Source organism: Etheostoma spectabile, chromosome 6 (genome assembly GCF_008692095.1).
Source record: "Etheostoma spectabile isolate EspeVRDwgs_2016 chromosome 6, UIUC_Espe_1.0, whole genome shotgun sequence".
Taxonomy (NCBI): Eukaryota; Metazoa; Chordata; class Actinopteri; order Perciformes; family Percidae; genus Etheostoma; species Etheostoma spectabile.
In genome coordinates this window covers 14,671,834-14,688,139 of record NC_045738.1, presented here as the reverse complement: position 1 = coordinate 14,688,139, position 16,306 = coordinate 14,671,834, and the positions used below count along the sequence as shown (strand labels likewise).

Here is a 16,306-nt window from a genome sequence, read left to right as displayed (position 1 = left end):
AGCAGTTGTCCCAGATGTCTCACAGCATGCAATTGTCCTCTCGGATCAAGAAGAAGACCTTCAGTTCCAGGTGCAAACATGCTCTCCCGACTTCAGTAGTGCAAGCTGTTTTCACACCATTTACTTAGGTGAAGTTACCAATACAACAGAAATACATAACAGATACAAGTATTATCAGCAAAAATGTATTTGAATAATCAAAGTAAAAGTTCTTATTTTGTTCCTGAGACTGATATATCGTTATGACATTATCAAATTATTAACACTGATGCATCAATGTATAAGCAGCTTTTTCTGTTGCAGCTGCTTGAGTGGAGATAGTTTAACTACTTTCCCAAACCTTTTCACATCAAGGAACCAAAAACTGACACAAATTAGACCACGGACCCCCATTTGGTAAGATTTTGTCCCAGGGGCGCTACTTTTAAAAGGATAAGCCTGATGATTTTCTATATTTTCCAACTGTCAACCACTGCCATGAAAAGACCTAAACCAACCATGAATGGATCCAACGAGTGTTGTCTTTGTAATCTAAGTCTTGATACATGTTATTCTTCTGTGCAATAGACCTCTATTGTTGTCCTAAAGAAGTCCCATCATTGGAATGGGTCTGCACAAAACCTGGTTTGTAGCATCTCCAGATGGACCTGACAAAAAGTTGTATAAAAGAATTTTGCTACGGTAATGTGTGCGCATTTGACGACCATACAAACTTTCTGTAGTGAGCTACCAAACGCATATATCATATCTCAACCAAATTAAATGTTATCAATACACAACCTTAGGGAATTGCTCAAAATGCCTCCCTGATGCTCCCAGATTTGGTAAAGATTGGCCATTGGTGGGCGCTATAGTCAACATTTATTGGTTTTGTCAAAACACTCAATGCATTTAAACGGGAAATTTGCAATTGCAATATCTCTGCCACAGTAAATGCTATCAACACCAAACTTGTGGTAAATGTTTGGCATGCCGCCTAGAGGCTCTGTACCAAATTTGGTAAAGATAGGCAATTAGGGGGCGCTTGAAGCCCAGAGTTTTTCGTGGTCATTGTGCTATTAATCCGTAACGTTACGTGCGCCTCTCCGTATTTCCCGACGTTTGCCCCCCCACCGTTTCGCTTTGGGTTCCGCTTTCGTGCCCTCCTCTGGTCGCTGGGGCCGACTGACGCGGGGAGGCTTGGACCCCGTTGTAACTGCTTGAAGTTCTAGTTTTTACTGTAGTTAATATTTTGAGAAAGCCTATAAACACATGTACAACTTCCATGTTTCTGCACACAGCAGCAGTATCAGTTAGGCAAGTGTTTGCTTGATGCGTGGGTGCAAGTATGTGCATGTTCCTGTTTGTATGCACGCCGTGAGTGTTTGTGTCCCAGTGTGTACATATCTGTGCGCTGTACTTAAGCGATTCTGCCCAGCCGTAGGCTTTGCATTACATTATTCAACGGTCCGAGCCTCACAGAAACACCAAAGGGAACCTAAACAAAGGGAAAGATAAAAATAAGACGGCAAAAGCAGAAGTTGTCCCCTGAATACCGTGAAATGGGGAAATACACCAGCTTCCAAACAAAAGAAAAACGAGAAGTCAAGCTAATTTGCATTGCCATTTGTAGGATGGCTTGATGAAAGTAATGCCTGAGGCTAGATGTTAGCAACAGTAGTTGGGGGTTGTGTAATAAACACCTGGGTTAACACAGTTCTGGCACACCAACTTTTATTTATTCTTTTCCATGGAGCTTTGTTGTACAGCAGTGTACTTCACTTCAACGTTGGAGTCATGTCTATATTTATCATGGAGTAAATATAGATCCTATAACATGTGAATAACAAGGAATGCATTCAAAGTTAAAATATCCTCACACTGTAGTTGTAATTACTCTTCTTAAAAGAGCAACAGTCATCTGTGGATTAAGGGAGAGCAAAAATGAATGCCTCTCTTGTTACAGAAAATACCTTTCATTCCCTCAAGTGACCTTGTCGCTGATAACAAATGCCCCTCTCCTGTTTATGGGGGTGCACATAGAAAAAGGTCAGCTCAGGTTATTGTTGGTGCTTCAAATGGAGAGCTCATGCTTTAGTGTAGGCTTACACATGGGTGCCTATTGTCTGTGTGTTAGTGTCTTTTACCATAGCCAAGCATACACTAATTTAAAAGGTCCTACAGAAAGACACAGCACCTGTCAGCGCTTCTGATTTAGATCGCTTCACTGTCCAGTGACTGCTCTGTGTTGGTTCATCATGTTCAGCTTTACCACCAATTGCCACAGACACATTGTGGATTAAAAACTGAACATTGCAGATAATTGCATGCTATGATGCCCAAACAATTACAATTGCCATTGTAGCATGAACAATCTATTGGCTCAGATCCAAAAGCCTTTGGCTCATAAACAACACATTGTCAGCAATTGCAAATGTGTGCACATCAGCAGTCCTGTTCCTCCTGATTATATAAGCTCCATGTAGACAATAGCATTTGTTTTTTGTACACCAGTGAGTGAAAAGGAAACCCCAACAGAGCAGAAGCAGCTGATGATGGCCATAACATTTCTCACGCACTTAAGAGAAAAAAGGTTTATGCACGGAGTAGATTAGGCTTTAAACCCAAAGCATGGGAGGGAATGGATCAACCTGATAAGACATGGAAGTAACAGCTGTGTAACACAAAACCGCTGCCATTGTAACTGATGTCTCTCTCTCATCTCTTGTTTGTCAAGAAAAGATGGTTGAAATTACAATACATTCACATCTGAATCTGCAAATTCCCTTGTAATATGTCAGAAAACACTAGTGTGTTTATACTGAACAGTGACAAATCTGCTGTGCCACACAATGAACTACATTTGGTGGCTTACCCCTGAGCTGCATAGATAGCAGAGGGTATTAGTGTGACTTTACTAATACTATATTGACATTGTATTTTAAAGTGGGGTCTGTCTTTCATGGATTCTCACTTCTTTGCCGTTCATGTTCTGTTTGACTTTGGTTTGTCAATGTTTACCTTGCTTGTTCTTCACAACAGGAAGAGAGCACACAAAAAATATCCATTAAAGCCGTTTTTTAGTCTGGAGATAAGATAACAGTTGCCAGTTTTAAACTGAATCCCTGGAGTGCTTGAATAAATGAAAGCAGGTTTATATGTTTGCCTACATCAACCGGAGCTCTCTGATGTAGGGCCACCTCAGCTGTTCAGAGAATAGGAGAACCACTGCTGCTTTCTAGTGGCAGAGCAGAATATAGTCTGATGATCTTGATAGGATAATGTGCCGTAGACCGTGATTAAATGAATAGGCATGCTAATAAGAACACTCAATCCTTCTAACAACAGAATAAATAACTGTGAAGGATGACGAGGATAAGTATCTTTTTTTGATCTTTCACCTGTGTCATTTGATGATATGCAGAATATCTTGTGTTAATCAGGTTTTGTTCCCCCCCCCACGTTCTCTGAATGTAATAGTGATGAGGAAGCCTCCTACTCCAATATCCATCCCAACATCCCTGCTGACCTGATGTCTGTCAAGGAGATCCTGAACATGGACAACTTCCCCCGCCACAGGACATGGTGAGACATAAGATCCAGCTAAATAATATGGCCATTTTGTTGATCATCATTAAAATGTATGTAATATGTTAGAGGTGGATGATATGGATAAAAACCTCTACTGGGTTGTATGTAATTATATATCACAATATCAATCTATATTTCAATATAATGGATCTTTTGGAAAATCAATTAATTCTTGAGGGTCAGTGTTCATTTTGGCAGCTATTTTAGATTCAATCTTGAGACAAAATGCTCATAAGTTTTAGTTAAATTTTAGTCATTTTAAAAAAAACAACATTTATTTCAGTTTTAGTCGATGATTTGAGTAAAAACGTTTTCTCATCTTATAACCAGTTAATTTTGTCAGCTATTTTACCTCTGCTAAGGAGGTAGTGTTTTTGTTATTATTGGATGTAAAACAGTGGTTAAATGATTAAAAATGCAGCTTTGTTGTGATTGTGCTGATTAGTCAGTCGCACCCAATCAGCCCGTTATGGAAGACAATCTGTAAATGCCCAAAATTCAAAAATCTGTGCTAATTAACCACCCGAACCCACCATGCAAATGGTAAACTTTATGCATTATAGTATTACAATTGTCAGGACTGAGGACAGAGACAGAGATTGACTGAGCATTGCAGCACCGGCAAAACATATGCGTTCGTTTGAGATAGAGTGACAAAGTGAAGGTGGAAGGTGACGAAAAGGTGACTGTCATTGTCAGTCAAAAAGGTCATTAACAAAAATGTTTCATCATGGTTTTCGTCAATGAAATTAAGACTGCCACCCTCCAGACTAATGGTGTTTCTCCATGACATACGGCAGCAAACGCACCGCACACACCACACAAACACACAACACCACAAACACACACAGTAACAAAGTATTTGTACTACATACTCCCCATCTCTGCATATACCTATGCTCTCCGGCTCTGCAAGATTCAGAATGATTTTGGCACATCTACCAGAAGACTTACCACTTTCAGACAAATTGCTCCAGTCACATCTACGTCTTCAAGCTCAGTTGGAGGCTGCGCAGTAACGCTCAGCCATCAACGGAAAAATGCTTCAAATAGACTTCACTGGTGTCCATTGAAAACAATGGCGTCATATTGTCCATTTCTTATACGGTCTATGTTCAGGACACCCCAGTCTGTCGCTAGCAATGAAGACGACGCGGTGATAAGTGACAATTCTCTCTTACCAATCAGTAGTCTGCAGGTTTTCAAGTCAACTTTTGGTATCGCCTCAGCTCACTTGGTACTAAAAAATTACTGATACAAAAAAAAAAAAAAAATTACTTGTTAGAAGGTACCAGGGACTTTTTGTCATTGATACCAAGAAAGGCAAGTATAGTCAAGGAGAGTCAAGCAGATACCCCAACCCCAAGAGGAATGCCCCAACAACATTTTTGGGGTTCTTTGACGTAGGGTATCTGGCAATACTGAGTCCGATCAAATACTTATATTTACAATGTAGCAGAAATAATAGCACAGGTTGAGGCGTACAAAATTGAGTACAGCAAACAAAAGGATCTGCATTTGATTTGAACTAAATTTCAGCAGATACCAATCCTTTAAAATATGCCCATTGATCCTTAGGATCTGCTTAAGACATTTCTAGCACATAACTCTCAAATATGGGTAACAGTTATTCATTCATAGGTTACAAATTGGTATACTTAAGAGCCAATTGTATTTAATAAATACAAGAGATGAGCTGTACAACCCTACTGAAAATTTAGCAGCAAATTTAGTCTCAAAACTAATAACCAATGTTTAAAAAAACAAATCATTGCATGGAGCAAATTCAGGTAGTCTCTCTCTGTAGCTACAGATTAATTGATAATGAAAATAATCGTTAGTTGCGGCCTTATTTCTAAAAGCCTCCATCTGCAGCTCTCAGCTTAGGCACTTTTTTTTTTCATTTTGGATGGGGATAATTTGTGGGTAACTGCGGACGAGTTTCCTCTTCTCACGCTGTACCAAAAAAAAAAAAAAAAAAAAAAAAAAAAAAAAAAAAAAAAAAGGACTGTAAGCCTCCACTCTGCTCCAGAGGACTTCCTTCCTTCCTGGATGTGTGCTTGTTAGAAAATTCTGCCTCTCCATCAATCACCACCACATCCTCTCTTTTCACTTTATTTGAGAAAGTGGAGCGGGTCAAGATTCACTGGTAAGTTAGGCTCTTATGCCAACAGAAAGTCTTGATAAATCAGAATCAGGGCTATTTCTTCACTCTCATCTGTCTGTAACAGGCCCAATGGGGACTTCTCCCATTATTTGCTTTCTCACGGATGCCTTGAAGACAATAAGCCATAACCATTCAGCATTCAGTGGAACCTTTGTATTTGTATTTTTGTATTGATGGAGAAGAGGAAGGAGCCTCACATCCTACTGAAATGGATTTAATGGATTAATGGATAGACAGAAAATCAATCTGCAACTATTTCTAAAATCTATTTATCGTTAGGTCATTCATCGAGCAAAAAAAGCCATACATTTTCTAGTTCTAGTTTCTCAAATGTCAAAAACTGATCAAAAAACAATAGAAAAAGTGTATAGGGCTATTTCACAAAACCAAGATAAGGGATTAAACCTGGATTTGTTTTTGTAATCCTGGCTCAATTTAGCCTCGATTGGGTTTCACAAAAGCAGAGGCACCTATGTTACCATGGAGATTTATTCTGAGTAGCTAGCCTGTTCCTGACCAGGCTAACAGACAGGATTTATTAATCTGGAGGCTTTTCCTTTCACTCAGCAATGGTTTTACGTTATTATCAGCCTGCAGTAAAATGCAACAGGTTCATTTGCTGATCATTTAAGTACTGTTATTATTTAAAGTAAAGACCATTATTATTTATAATTATTCATATGACAATGTTACTGTTATATTGCTGTATGGAGACTGCTGTTCATATTCTTGTTTGATGAATATATTATGGCAATTGTTGAGATAATTAGAAAAGGCTGATAAAGTTGCCAGATGTGTTTTAATTAAGTCCGTTAATAAGGGCAATACATAAAGTGATATATTTGATTGTATCCATAGTGGACTATTGCACCTTAAATTATTTTAGTGGATTCATTTCTTTGTATACAACTATAATTTGGGAGGATTGTGCAATTTTAAGAACATATCCTAATTGTACGATCCTCCCAAATTATAAACTTAGTTCACTGGACCAGTGGCCATATAACAGGGAGGACACCCCAATGGTTTTTGACCTAATAGATTGCTGGAGGGAAATAACATAACTCTGTTACATTCATGTTTACAAAGTGCATGACATTTATCACTTAATTATCTTTAGTTTCTAGATTTTAGAGTCTAATTTCTTCAGTGTCTTTTTTTTCTAGGTTCATACACACGAGGGAGCAAAGCATATAATATATAAAAAGGAAAATCTGCCTCTGTTATGTATTAAAAAAAAAATTTTAAACGTGAGAAAAAGCGCTGCAGATAACAGTGGTCCAACTAAATATACATTTATGAACTACTTCTCTTAACTGAAACCGTTCAATGAGTCACTTGTAATATGCAAAAATTAAAAGTTCTACATTTCGCATTAAAAGCGAGCAGTGGCAGTTAATGACTTAGGTAATTTATATTTTAGCCCATGAGAGAAAGGGAGAAACCCAGTGAGAGAGATATTACGCATCATATTCTAGTGCTGTAGAAAATTGATCTTCATGAAAAATTTCCTGTGTAACATTATCTTCCGCTCATTTTTAAGGCAAAGAGTACAACGGCTAATTTGTGCAAACAGTTAGTAGCCTAAGCCTTGAATGGTAGGATTATGTAGATTTTTAGGCTACTTCCGCATTAGTCGGTTCATCTTCTATGCCTTCTCTTGCTTTCGTTACAGCGGCCGGGTTGGACTTTTACAAATAAGGTGTTTTACGTTATACTTCCACGATCAGCTGCTGCTCAATCTGTATAAAGTATAAGCAAAGCGTATTCTCCATTTTAGCAACAGTAAATCTTTTATACAACTTGTCGTCTGTTAAAAAAAGCTGTGAATGTGCATCTATCCAAACTACTTCAGCCTGGCTAACCTAGTCACTCCTCCTCTGCCTGGCTTGGCCTTCGTGAAACGCACCAAGCCAGGCTGCACAGATTAGACTAGGTAAAGCCTTGCTTCATCTGTTATCCTGAATTTATAAATTCTGCTTTTGTGGAACAGCCCCCTGGTTGGTAGCATGCAGCTAAATACACAGGGTAATGCTATCTTACTGGTAGCCTGCAGCTTGATTATTCCAGACACCATGACCACTGCCTGAGTCAGAGATGATAGAGAAACTAAAAATTCTCCTGCTACCCTAAAGTCACCAGTGTGGCAACATTTTGGCTACCCCATGAGTGAGAGAGAATCAACAAAAAGGTAATGCATAGGGGTTCCAACGGACTCCAAAATGCCTTGGTGGCTTGTCCAAGGCAAATGCGCCACAAAAAAAACATGATTTTTTTTTTTTTTTTTTAATTGAAAAAGGTTATCAAATCGTGACCTTAATATCAAAAGTCAAAACGTGGATATGGAGATCGTATCGTATCACCCCTATTAGTAATTCTTTATTACCCACAGAAGTAACAGGTTGACTCAAAGATTACCAAACACTAGAAAGTAGTCAGCATGTGAGAGGAAGCTGGACATAATTTCCTACCCAGTACAGAAAGTCTTTGAAGGGTTAATATCTGGGTTTTTCAACCTGGACCCTATTTTCATGTTTATGTGTCTAAGCAACTGATGGAAAAACAATCTTTGACATTGATCGAGAATTAAACAAGATCACTGCAGTTGACAGCAGCTAAACACGCAAATGAGAGGTAATGGGCAATTGCGCACCTTGAATTGAGGCCCACAAAAGTGCTTGCTGACAGGCTCAGATTACGTGGTTGACAACATTATGGAAAGGATTTTAAGGGAAGTTGGCCCTTTTGTTGAAGAGTAAAATCTTTTTTATGAACATAAAAACATCAGCGAAGATGCTATCACTAAAGCTATGAGACTCCATGTAAATAAACAGTAATTTTATCATCGTAATATACACTTCAAAGTCAACAGAAAAAACAAAACAAAAAACAGCTTTGGTTAATCTTTTTGTGTTCACAATCACACTCTAGTTTTGGTTGAAATAAACACAGTTTACTGATTTACATGTGAAAATATGTTGGCTCCACACGCTAAAAATCAATGTTTATATGGTTTACATGGTCAATGTTTCCATTTACATGGATTCTGGTGGGTTTAGCAACAGTGATCTGGAATGAGTAAAGAGGTATCTTGAAGGAATCTACATAAGAGTGACATGAAACAATGTCATAAACATAAACAAGTCATAAACGTTTGACAGAACGCTTTTTTTTTTACACTAAATGTCATTCAGTGTTATGACAAGTTATGGTTAGGGTTCATGTGCCATGACTGTCATGTCACTCTTATGTAGATAACCTTCATGTAAAGTGTTACCAAAAAGTAGGGATTATTTCCATAATGTCAGTCAGTGGCAAAATCAGAACTTATAGTGGATGAAATTGACAATGCACATTTGCCTATTAGTGTTGCAGTTACAGTTACAGTACATAGCCATCTTTTATTTTTTAAGCGTATTATGATCATGTTGGGAGGATGGGATTACTGTTCATCTGTCATGGAGAGGATGTCATATATCTAAACATAAATCCCCAAAAAGGCATGCTTAGGTCACTAAGAACAGGAAGTGAGGGGATTCTAGCCTCTGACAGGATTTGTTTTACCAAAATCCCTTTTCCTACTGTAGGGGTGCCTTGACCTGACTGGGTCACGTAGTCTCGTAGTGACGTAGTGACTCACCATCGCTTTTACATTTGGACATAGTGGCAGCCTGTCTAATCCATCCAGAAATTGATTAGAGTCTTGTTGAGTGAAAAAGGATTTGACATCTCTAATGTATGTTGACTTCTTCGTCAATGCTAAAGATAACAGATATGTTTTCCTTTAAGCCATGAAAGGAAGCTTTGGTTGGCAATAGTAAATAGATGGAAGGACAGAGGTCAAACTGACAACTGAAGGAGGAGATGCGTAACACTAGAAGACAGTTTCCAAGGGAGAGAGTGAAGGGGGGGGGGGGGGGGGGGGGGGGGGGGGGGGGGGGGGGGGGGGGGAGTCATAGGGGTGCAATTACACCCTCTTGAAAGACAAAAGACATCCGGCAGTAATAAGCATCAGCTGCAGTGATGTGGCCCTGCCAACTTTCTATCTCATTAGATGCCCTCTCTTATGCCACCACCACATCCCTCCATTTCATCACTGAGTGTCTATCCTATCCGCTAATGTGCTAAGGTCTAATTCATCGGGTCTTGTTTCACCTTCAGATTTTTACACCTTACAGCCCTTCAACTAGCAAGGTTGATTCCCTCTGAAGCGCAATTGCTCCATCGAACCTCAGTTCACCAATCTCATCCCCCTTTGAAGCGCCGAAACAAACAGGGTGTGGATGGAAGAATTTTAGGGTGGAGGTTTAACATCTAGTAATGCTGGAAATGAGTGACTACTCGCAGTATAAAAGAGGAAGGACGGACGGACGGATGAGGTTAAAAGCTCTCGCGGATTGGCACACTATTTCTGGAAGGGCCTGAGATAGAGAAGCATGACATTTGATTTGTGTGGAAATGAATGTGCTTAATCTTTGTGTCTTGGCAAGTGTGGCTCCAACTGCACATTACAATGTGACTCACGTAATGGTTCCTCTACTATCTTCTCCTTGTGGGTAACATGTAAATTATGCAGCAGGCTCATGCATGCTTGGTTTGTCTTGGCAGGAGGTGTTTGCACCAATAAGCAATATTAAAATTTCCATTTGGAGCAATAATTAAGCCATAAAACCTCTCTTACCCACTGACTTGATGTTTTCCAGTGGTTTATTCTCTTAAGGCTTAAAATCTCTGACCCTACAGAGAATAAAAACATTGACAGGCTCACACTTTACTAAACGAGCCTGTGGCAGTAAAAGTCAAAACCATGTTTCAGAGCACCTGGGAGTGTGATTGTGCGCACGCACTTCTGCGTATGCGTCTATACATGCATAAATTTATTTGTGTATTTATTCATGCCGTTTGTGCATTTCACTGAATTATCACAAGCATTTGTAGGGCTATCCATGCTCTAGTGGCCATCAAAGCTCAGAAAAGTGTTTGTTGTGTGTGTGTGTGTGTGTGTGTGAAGTACATGTTCAAATAATTAAGCCCTGGGGACTGCCAATGAAAAGATGGTTCAGGATACACACCCCTCTGGCGATCAGAGGAGAGGAGTGTTAAAATGCTGCATTTATAGGGAGTTGACATTTAGGATTGTGCGTGTTGGGAGTGCATATAATTCTATACATATGGATGAACTGCATGTACACAAGAGATGTGTGGTGCTATGTACATATATTCACAACTACAACATGCCGTACACATTTGCATTTAGACTTAGCACAAAAAGTAACAACATTTGTGTTTGGTAGATTATTTCTCTGTGGTAACAATGCTTTCTTGGCAATAAATCCTATACCACTGGAAAGCCTGTTTAGTTCCCTTGCAAATGGTGCTCCATTTGTAAGGAATATGCATTTGTGGGATGAGCAGCAGCGCTGAGTATGTGGGTTGCACCAATGAAAAATTTGCCAAATCTTCTCTGCTTTTGCCAAACAGCTTATTTTGCTGTTGCTATTGACACTTGTTTTGAGCTTCTGGTACCCCCTGGTCCTGCCAATCAGGTGCCTCATTGGCCGGACCTGTGAGCGTGAGCCCTACTACTGTAAGTACAGCTACAGTCAGTAAGTGTCTAATGCTGGTTGAAGAATGGGATGCTGTCCCACAGCAGTGTATGACCAGGCTGGTGACCATTATGAGGAGGATGCGCCAGGCTGTTCTGGCTGTGTATGGTTCTTTCACAAGCTACTGAGGCTCATGTTTGTGAAATGAATAAATTGTTAAATTGCCAATATGTCTTGTTCCTTCAAACTTCAGTCATCCAATCCACCAAACACGTCAGTGGCAGAATAAGCTGTTTGGCATTGGCCAAGAAAATTTGGCAAATTTTTCATGGGCACAAGCCACATACTTAGCTCTGCTGCTCATCCCACAAATGCATGTTCCTTACAAAATGGGGCACCATTTGAAGATTTATTTCCAAAAAGCATTGTTATCACAGAGGAATAATCTACCAAAAACAAATTCCCTTACTTTGTGTGCCATGTTTTATTATAGACCACCAGAGAGCCTTATGGTTTAGATGACCATCTTTACAATGAGCTGTGTTTCAAACGCCATAGATCAGTTCTAACAGCCACCCCACTTACTCTGCCTACTTGCTGCCCACACAAAGAAAGAAAACATTTGTTTCTTCTGAGTGAATAGACCATAGAAACCACCTGCCATCTCCATGAAAAACAACTTGATGAAAGGGAAGTCAAGGATATCACAGTGGCAGTGCCACTGCAACAATTTGATCTTTCCACACCTGAAGGAGTCCTGCAGAAACACACATCATGATGTGAGGGATTTTTAGAGTACCAGCACCGCATCTCATCACAGTGATGTGAATCAACAGTGGCAGCAGGGCTTGGTATTCCACTCATAAAAAGACCAACTCTTCAAAACTTTTGAACATGGGAGAATACGGTGCTCATGTTAAATGACACGTAGGTTTAAATGGAGCAGAAAAAACGACCTCATCACTGAGCCTTTTAAACGACAAACTGCCAAATATCATAAAACTAGCACTTATCTGCAAATGGACTGGGACAGAAAGAAACATTTACGCGCCAAAAGAAATCAATGTAAAATTGTTTTTATGTTTCTCTCAGAGAATGACCCTTGTGTTCGAACCATTGTCTGAATTGATCTACTAGTCACCTCCTCTAATGGTGGTCGGAATTATCTTGAAAGTTTGCAACAAGTCTGCAATTTGTGTGTCTTGCATCTACATTCAACAGCCTTATTAGCTAATTATATTTACACAAAACAGAAAAAAACAAAAAATAGTCTTAAATATGTTAAAAGTGTTGTATTATGTTCCACCAGGGAAATCCTAAATGAAACTCTGGATGCTGAGGAAGAGTATCACCGAGATCAGTGGACCATGTTTGGGAATGAGGCTGAAAAGGTGGAGCTGGACGTGATCAGGAACCAGCATTTGTTACGCATGCGCGTTGATAAATTGGCCATTCGCAAGCAGGTGAGAGTAAAGTTTTGGTCTCAGCTTTGTCAACATAATGATGACACAAGAGGATTAACTGGAAGGGGGGGATGATTGTCTCGTGTACAATAAAAGGCAATGATTCTGTTACCTCATTTTACAAAAATCTATGCATATTCCTGTAATTTCGGATAATTTGACATGCAAAAATGTCTATTATATTATATATACTATTAATATTTAAATCCTACCGTAAAAATCCCCAAGACAGCGCAACACAGCCTGAGTCTGGATGATAAAACTGAGATCATGTTCACGTTTATATGTTCTGCTTGTTGTTTGGTAAAATAAATACAAATTGATGTTTTTATTCACAATTGTTATCATTGTGGCACTGGTTAGTTTTCTTTGGCCTTGCGTGGCTAAATCCTCTTTGGGGGGTGCCAAAATTCCTATGTGCATTAAAAACCCTGTTAAGTCTCGGTGATAAATAGTCACAGTCACTCATTATTGTGTATGGTTTATCATGTGTGACATATCCGGTACTTTATGGACAAAGTTCATCCTGTTCGGCAATTACAAATATTTAACATGTCTAGTTATTTGCATACATGTAAACACGTCAATTAAAATCTTCCAGGTTGTTTATTTTATATCTTTAATAAAACTAGAACACAATGGATATTTTGACATTTGCCTGCACTAATTGAAATACATACAAAGCAAGTGTCTGCAATTACTTTGAGATGGGCTGCAGGACGGATGCAAAAAAAAATGAAATATACAGCCCCGTGGAAAACAAGCTTACATCAGCAACCTAGTTTAATCAACTGTGATATATAAGAGACAAAAATGTCAGTGTTATTTGTTGGCATCTAAATATATATATTTTCACTTCTTGTTTACTAAGATGTTTCTCCTCCAGCATTGCATTATCCAGGGTATTTTTCTATTTTCATTTTTGTCTTTCCTGAGTTTATTTGTTTCTCTCATTATGTTTGAGTGACTTGTGAAGCACTTGAACGTTTGCTAAAGAAAATAAAGTTTACTTTAAGCTCTATTGCGTAGTTTCTGTTGCCCCCATGAGAATATTTAAGCAGTGAAAAAACAGTTGTCTCTGTGATACAAGCCTTCCATGATCGCTCACAGCCCCGCCCCCCACCCCTCCTCCACGCAAGTAGCCAAGGAGGACACGGAGGATTTAAAAATAAAAATAAAACATGATGAACGCTTCAGAAGAGGTGATTACGTTCACTTGAGCTTCTGCACGTGAAAGTCGTTGGACGACACATCTTCTGAACATAGTCATACTGAAATACAGAGAGTTTTGTGGAGCTGATAGTCTTAATTAGCCCTAAAGCTTTAAGAGATACATCAAATATCAGCAAATTACTTTTCCTCTCTCAACATCTATTTATCATTATTATGGCTCTGTCTGTGCTCCAGGCAGAAAAGAAGGCATCTGCCCACTTGAAGTACCTGGAGCGTCTGAGTCAGAAGGCCCCAGACTTCCCAATCCCCCTGAGGGCTCACACTGTCTGGGAGGGCATGACGGTCACACTCTCTTGTATCGTCCAGGGCTGTCCACCCCCAAAGGTCACATGGTAAGAACTTCCTACTCTGCTGCATTTGTTTGGCCTCCATTGGCCTACAGTGGTTCATTTTCAAGCAGTTTCTATTAAAATCCCTTGCTTGGGTCGCAATGCACACTGGTGTCATTTTCATTAAGTTTCTCACTTGGTTGGAGTGGATTAGAGCAGAGAAAGTCTCTTGGCCCAAAGTTATTGCTTTCAGGGAACACTGAATGAACCTTGATTTATGGTTCTGCTTGGAATGTGCTAAATCAGCCTTAAGGTGTACAATAAAGTGCACACGTCTTACTTTAACACATTGTTTGATCAGTCAAACAACAAAAATGTAATTGACAACAATTTTGATGGATCACAAATTAAGTCATTCATCACTTGTTGCTTCTGATTGTTTGCTGCTTTTCTTTTTGATATCACTGCAAATTACACATTTGGGTTTTGGACTGTCAGACAAATCAAACAAAAAATGACACTTTTGGTTATAAGGCATTGTATTTTACTTTATGTCTCCATTTTCTGACCTTTTATACAGACAAGTTAAATTGCTTTATTGAAAAACAATAAAATAGTCCTTAGTTGCAGTAGCTGCATTGCATCATTAATTAATGACTCATCCATAACACAGCGAAACACTGTTGGATTTGTCATGCAATCATTAGGCGTAGGCTATATAGAGTGAGAGGTAAGTAGGTTAGGTTATACACCTGTATGCAAATGATTGTATACAAAGATAGACTTAAAGTCATGACATTACAGTTCTGAACCCTGACTTGAATATCACCCTCTGAATTAATATGAAATTACCTGTGTTAATTCAGACAACGTGCCAACCTGTCGACCTTGATACTTGAGCTGCTGTTAGACTAGCTGATGAATTAACGGAGTGTGCTCAATATTCATTAAAATTAGCTGAGATCCAGATAACCTGAAGCTCGTGGGTTTCACCTTCCCACGTGGGGTCCATCGAGCCCTATGAGCTGCCTTCAACAGTGCCCAGCACAAGACAGAATGAGAGATCAGAGGGGCCCCTCTGGCTGTGATTAAACTAACATTTGATTAGTGAAAGACGTGCATTAAGTAATCAGCGGGCATGATCATAAACCGTCTTTCAACTGGGTGTGTTCCAGCTGCTTTTAAAAAGCAGCCATTGAACAACCCTTCTTGAAAAAGCACAATTTGGACCCCTCTGCTTTGTCTAACTACAGGCCAGTTTCTAAGCTAACTTTTTTTTATCTAAAGTTCTAGAAAAAGTGGTATATGCCCAACTTCAGTTGCACCTTAACGCTAACAACATCTTTGAAAAGTTCCAGTCTGGTTTTAAATCTTGTCACAGTACAGAAACTGCTCTTTTAAAAGTTTTTAAATGATCTTTTTTAATTTATGATTCTGGTAGCTCTACTGTGCTGGTGCTTTTAGATTTGACTGCAGCGTTCGATACGGTTGACCACAGGATTTCATTGTCAAGACTCGAGTCCTGTCCAGGCAAGTGGCTTCAGTCATATCCTGACAGATAGGTCATTTTCTGTAAACCTCGGGCTTTTTAACTCAAATAAAGCCCTGATCGACAGCAGGTTGCCTCAAGGCCCAGTCTTGTTCTCGCTGTACATGCTGTCCCTGGGATTAATCTTCCTAAAATACAACATTTCCTTTCACTGCTTTGCAGATGACGTCCAAATTTACCTACCTTAGAATACCAAAACAAACTCAGTAGAAGCACTGAGAAAATGCCTACATAAAGTAAAAGACTGGATGTCACTGAATTTTTTAACCTTAAATAACAAAAAATGAATTTGTAATTTTTGGGGAGCCCAATGTCTGATTTTAACAGTGTTCTTGGCCCAATATCCTCAAACTGCTGCCCATTTGTAAAAAGTCTTGGTGTTTTTATTGACAGTTCTTTTAAACTCAAACAAATTAGCTCAGTTGTAAAAACAAGCTTCTTTCAGCTCTGACTTCTTGGGATGGTCAAGCCTTACCTGCTCCATAGCCAACTGGAAAAAGTTGCGCATG

General features: G+C 39.3%; 1 protein-coding gene across 3 annotated transcripts in view; it reads left to right on the top strand.

The window, feature by feature from the left end:
- The window catches only part of myom3 (myomesin 3), a 60,706-nt gene that overhangs the window by 2,856 nt on the left and 41,544 nt on the right, over positions 1-16,306 (top strand). For all 3 annotated transcript variants that reach the window (XR_004332260.1, XM_032517414.1, XM_032517415.1), the window contains exons 2-5: positions 1-70; positions 3,460-3,564; positions 12,593-12,746; positions 14,154-14,311. The exon at positions 1-70 is cut by the window's left edge and continues 54 nt beyond it. Coding sequence is in view for 2 of the 3 variants with exons in the window: in XM_032517414.1 (XP_032373305.1) it covers positions 1-70; positions 3,460-3,564; positions 12,593-12,746; positions 14,154-14,311 (487 nt within the window). In the remaining variant the exon portion in view is untranslated. The remainder of the gene's footprint in view (positions 71-3,459; positions 3,565-12,592; positions 12,747-14,153; positions 14,312-16,306) is intronic.